Source organism: Orycteropus afer, unplaced genomic scaffold (genome assembly GCF_000298275.1).
Source record: "Orycteropus afer afer isolate SDZICR_OR568_19922 unplaced genomic scaffold, OryAfe1.0 scaffold00031, whole genome shotgun sequence".
NCBI classification, from domain to species: domain Eukaryota; kingdom Metazoa; phylum Chordata; class Mammalia; order Tubulidentata; family Orycteropodidae; genus Orycteropus; species Orycteropus afer.
The window spans coordinates 10,505,765-10,511,826 of record NW_006921618.1 but is presented as its reverse complement, the minus strand read 5'-3'; the positions used below and the strand labels follow the sequence as shown (position 1 = coordinate 10,511,826).

At 41.8% G+C, this 6,062-nt stretch overlaps 1 protein-coding gene across 1 annotated transcript in view; it reads left to right on the top strand.

The window, feature by feature from the left end:
* The first annotated feature begins 5,361 nt into the window (after nucleotides 1-5,361).
* LOC103192697 (non-compact myelin associated protein) overlaps nucleotides 5,362-6,062 on the top strand; it is a 14,367-nt gene continuing 13,666 nt past the window's right edge. The window contains exon 1 of the mRNA XM_007935728.2: nucleotides 5,362-5,443. Coding sequence (XP_007933919.1) covers nucleotides 5,362-5,443 — 82 coding nt within the window. The remainder of the gene's footprint in view (nucleotides 5,444-6,062) is intronic.

Below are 6,062 nucleotides of genomic sequence, written 5' to 3'. Positions count from 1 at the left end.
CCCACCAGCCACTCCTCGGAAGGAAGATGGGGCAATCTACTTCCATAGTGATACTGCCTCGGAAACCCAAGGAGGGGTCACTATGAGTCGGGTCCGACTCGATGGCACATAACAACAACAACAACCTGCCTTCTGAGCTTTATCCCTCGGCAAATGCTACTCTTTTGATCTTATGTGGTTGATTGTTCTAAGTAATGCATACCTCTCTGGTGTTACTGGTCACTTTATAGTCCTGTCTATTGTTTGGCTGAGCATAATCAACATTTCTCAAAAGGACTGAAGAAAATATTCAAGCTTTGAGTTGTAATACTGAAGGATTCTATGGGGAAAATATTGAACGATGCAGGCAGCATCAAAAGAAGATGGGAGGAATATGTGGTTACTGTACCAAAAAGAACTGGTCAATATTCAACCATTTCAGGAGGTAGCATATAATCAAGAACTAATGGTATTGAAGGAAGAAGTCCAATCTACACTGAAAGCATTGGTGAAAAACAAGGCTCCAGGAATTGAGGGAATACCACTTGAGATGTTTCAACAAACAGATGTCATACTGGAAACACTCATTCATCTATGCAAAAAATTTGGAAGATAGCTATCTAGCCAACTGACCAAGAGATCCATATTTGTGCCCATTCCAAAGAAAAGTGATCCAACCAAACCAAACCAAACTCACTACCATCAAGTTGATTCCAGCTCATAGCAACCCCCTTTGGGTTTCTGAAGCAGTAAATCTTTATGGAAGTAGATTGCCTAGTCTTCCTTCTGCAGAGTGGCTGGTGGGCTTGAACTGGCAACCCTCTGGTTAGCAGTCAAATGCCTTAGGCACTACATCACCAGAACTCCTTAAGTGATCCAATAGAATGTGGAAATTATCTAACTATATCATTAATTTCATATGCAGGTAAAATTTTGCTAAAAATAATTCAAAATCAGTCACAATAGTACATCAAAGTGGAACTGCCAGAAATTCAAGCCAGACTCAGAAGGAGACATGGAACAAGGAAGGATATCTTTGCTGATGTCAGATGGCTCTTGGCTGGAAACAGAGAATACCAGGAAGATGTTTACCTGTGTTTTATTGACTATGCAAAGGCATTCGACTGGATGGATCATGACAGATTATGAATAACAATTCAAAGGATGGGAATTCAAGAACACTTAATTGAGCTTATGAGGAACCTGTGCATAGATCAAGGGGCAGTCATTCAAACAGAACAAGGTGATACCGCATAGCTTAAAATCAGGAAAGGTGTTTGTCAGGGTTGTATCCTTTCACCATACTTATTCAATCTGTATGCTGAGCAAATAATCCTAGAACCTGGACTATATGAAGAGGAAAGTGGCATCAAGATTGGAGGAAGACTCATTAACAGCCTGCGATATGCAGATGACACTGCCTTGCCTACTGAAAGTGAAGAGGACTTGAAGCACTTACTGATGAAGATCGAAGACTACAGCCTTCAGTATGGATTATGCCTCAACATAAAGAAAACAAAAATCCTCACAACTGGACCAGTAAGCAACATCATGATAAATGGAGAAAGGATAGAAGTTGTCAAGGATTTCATTTCACTTGGATCCCAAATCAGTGCATATGGAAGCAGCAGTCAAGAAAGCAGAGACATATTGCACTGAGTTAATCTGCAAAACAACCTTTCAGGTACAGACAACAAAAGTAAACACTTTTATATACATAATACTGCATTATCAGTAATAACAAATATAATCTACAGGTGGATACATAGGTCACAGGCTAAATGATCAAGTATGAGTAAGCAAAGGGAATATACCAATGGCCATAAATAAGTTTGGCAGACACTATTTCTACATAGGGGAGCTCTGGTAACATAGTGGCTAAGACACTTGCCTGCTAACCAGACGGCTGGCGGTTCAAACCCACCAGCCACTCCTCGGAAGGAAGGTTGGGCAATCCTACTTCTGTAGTGATACTGCCTCGGAAACCCAAGGAGGGATCGCTATGAGTCGGGGCCGACTCGACGGCACATAACAACAACAACAACATTTCTACATACGTTTTTGTATGTGCTGTGAGAATGTCCATATATATATAACAGAGCTAAAAAGGACAAAGTTATAGTACCTTCTCAGCCACAGCCAACCACTCTGAGGGAGTGAGTCATTGGGCCTGTGGGCTCAGGACCAGGTCATGGGGGACATTAAGCTCAATTGGCATAACATATTACACAAAAATATACATCCTACATCCTACTTTGGTGAGCCTCATCTGGGGTCTTAAAGCTTATGAGCAGCCATCTAAGATGCAATCATTGGTCTCTCTTCATCTGGAGCAAAGACGAATGAAGAAAATCAAAGATGAATGGAAACAATCAGTCCAAGGGACCAGTGGACAATGTGAACCTCAGCCTGCATGACTCTGAGACCAGAAGAACTAGATGATGCCCGGCTACCATTGCTAATCACTTGAAAGGGATCAAAATAGGAAATCCTAGATAGAGTAGGAGAAAACTGTGGAACAAAACTCAAAATTATGTTAAAAAGATCAGGCTTGCTGGTCTGTTAGAGACTAGTGAAACCCCTGAGACTATGGCCCCTAGTCACCCTTCAGACTTGGAAATGAACTGACTCCCATGGCTTCCAGCCAAACAATAGACAGACCTATAAGGTGAACAATTACACCAGGTAGGTACACTCCTTAGAACAATCAACCATGAGGTCAGAGGAGCAACATTTGTGCAGGGAGAAATCTCAGAGGGCAGGAGTGCATAGGAAAGAAGGACACATGGAAAAGGTAACCACAGGGAGGAATGGGAAGAAAGCTACTACATTGTAGGGACTGCAGTCAATGTCATGAAATAAAATGTGTATGAACTGTTGAATGGAAAATGAATTTTCTCTGTAAACTTTCACCCAAATCACAATGAAATAAAATATATTCTAAAAAGGAGGAAAAAAAGTTAAACATAACAAAATTAGCTGGATGCTGTGTATATCATGAGAGGAATTACTGTTGACCGAATAAATGAGTCAATCAATCATAGGGACTTAGTTTTTTTAAAAAAAAAAATCCTCTTTAAAGTGTTTAAGAGCAAAGATGTCACCTGACCCAATAGTTAAGAGCAAAGATGTCACCTGACCCATGTCACCTTGTATTTTCAATCTCCTCATATGCATGTGAAAGCTGGACAATGAATAAGGAAGACCTTAGAAGAATTGATGCATTTGGATTGTGATATTCGCAAAGAACAATAAATATACCATGGACTGCCAGAAGAACAAATAAATCTTTCTTGAAAGTAGTACAGCCAAAATCCTGCTTAGAAGCTAGGATAGTGTGATAGTTAAGGTTGTGTGTCAGCTTGACTGGGCCTGGTTTAGAGTGGCTGGGCAGCTGGATGTAGTTATTCCCCATGAGGAGACCGGTGATCAGCTCCATGTTGGAACTGACTGGAGCAGCTGAGTAGCTGCCTTAGGGATGTGGTCTGCTTCCAGTGTATAAGAAGACAGCTTTGAGAAAGATCTCTGAGCTTTTTGGTATGCTTAGATCCTGCATTTGGCCCAATCATCAGTGAATGGCCTGCCATATTGTCTGCCAATCTTGGGACTATCTCTTGACTTGAACTAGTGGCCTGCTATATTGCTTGATGTTCTTGGGACTGTGCCATTTTACTTGTCGACCTTGGGTTTGTCAGCTTCAGCAGTCAGCAGCTGCCTGAGTTAAGAGAAGGCTCTAGCTTCACTGGGCTGGGAGCAAGAGAGAGAGCTGAAGCCCAAGGTTGAGGGGCCTTCACCCAGACCCTAGAGCTAGCACTTTGAACTTAGACTTCTAGCCTCCCAAACTGTAAGAGAATAAACTCCTGTTTGTTGAAGCCACCCATTTGTGATATTTTTCTGTTAGAACAGCACTAGAGAACCAAAACAAATGATGAGACTTTGTCTCTCATACTTTGGTCATGTTGTCAGGAGGGACCAATCCCTGGAGAAGGATATCATGCCTAGTAAAATAGAGGGTCAGCAAAAAAGAGCAAGACCAGCAATGAGATGGACTGACACAGTGGGTGCAATGATGGGCTCAAGATAGCAGTGATTGTGAGGACGGCACAGCACTGGGCAGTGTTGAATCTTCTTGTGCATAGGGTCATTATGAGTCAGAACCTGCTTGACAACACCCAACAGCAACACTTGTTTGGCTGAAAGTTGAGCCACAGACATGAGTTCATTTCCAGGCTTGAATTTCAACACTTCTTCCTGTTGCATGACATCGTATTAACTGCATACTGCCTGGCTCATTTTCAAGTGGAAGATTATAGGATTGTGGATTTTGATTCCTAGTGGTGTCAGGGAAGGAAGAGACTGTGCACTCAGAGACTTACGTTTAAGTCCAGCTCTACCTCTTCCTAACTGTGTGACCTTTGGTCAAACAATTCAACCATTCCGAGCCTCAATTTGCTCAGCAGCAAAATGTAGAAGATATTTACTTTCCAGTGATTGAGAGGATTAAATGGGAGTCCCTGAGGGGCACAAATGGTTATGTGCTGGACTACAAACCAAAAGGTTGGTGGTTCAAACCCACCTAGAGAAACATAAGGCCTGCAGTCTGCTTCCAAAAGTCACAGGCTTGAAAACCCCATGGAACAGTTCTACTTTGCACACTTAGGGTCACCATGAGTCAGAATCAACTTGACAACAACAATAGTATGAGAAGGGACATGAGATAGAACCTGGCCATGGTTCAACACTCAACATGCATTAACTCTTTTCCTGTTGAAGGCTTTGTGCAACCTGACCTCTGTTCTCTTTCCTCTCCTGTCCATTCTTCAGGGTCCATCTTCACAACCCAGTGGCTCATATCACTACTGCTTAATAATCATAGCTAATTTTTTCATCTGGTTATTTTCTCCCTCTTTGGATGATAAAACCTTTGAAGGCAGAAACACCATTCCAGGTATTATTGCAAGGTGGTGAAAGGCCCACCAGAATGGGAGATGAACGTTCTGGGTTAAACTCTGCTAGGGAAACTTGAGGGCTTCATGAAGCTCTTCAGGCTTCAGTTTCATCATTAAAATGGAAATAGTAACCTACCTCACAAGGATTCTAGAAGATCAGTTCAGACGTTCTGTGTGAAATATATTTAGGAAAAGTTCAATAAATATTATTGAATGAATTAAAACTGCTTTGAAAACTGAAGTTGTTTACAAATGTCAGGCATTATATTTAATTTCCCACAGTATCTAGTAAAGGGCTTTGTATTTATTTGCTGCTAAGAGAAGCTACATGTTCAAGGTATGCAATGAAGATCAAAAAGAGGCATCCTACAAGAATAATAAGGCTTAATCTGATTTTAAACAAGATATCTTCTTTCTTCTCACCAGGATCGAGATGACCACAGCCACCCCTTTGGGGGATACCACCTTCTTCTCGTTGAACATGACCACCAGGGGAGAAGATTTCCTGTATAAGAGTAAGGTTAACTTGGCTTGGAGGTTTGGGGAGGGATGGCAGGACAGATGTCACAGTCAGCTCCTGAGGAGGACAAATGTCACAGTTCCTGGTGTAGAGATCTAGAGTGTGGACTCTGGAGACATACTGCCTGGATCTGAGTGCAGCTCTACCACTTGCCAACTATGTGACCCCGGGTATATGACTTCACTGCCCTGTGCCTCAGTTTCCTCACCCATAGATGGAGATATTGACTGATGCTACCACATAGGGTAGTTGTGAGGACTAAAAGAGTTCATCAATGTAAAGAGCTCAGAACAGCTTGGGGTGCGTACTGAGAACCTGATGATGATTATTGTGATGATTAAGACTATTATTACGACTATTACTATATTTATATTAGGGAGACTTGAGGTATAGAGGGCAGTGGGAATTTGAATCTTTTAAAAGACATCCTTAAGTGGATCACCTTAAAATGTAACTGCTTTCATACTGATTGTGCAAGGCAAAAACAGCCTATCAACTTATGATGGAGTCAGTGCATTTAGGTGAATTGAGTTAGTCCTGAGGAGACATTTGGCAGGACAGAGATTCCCAAAAGGAATCATTGGAGGATGCCTCTTTGGAAAACGAGTTGATTG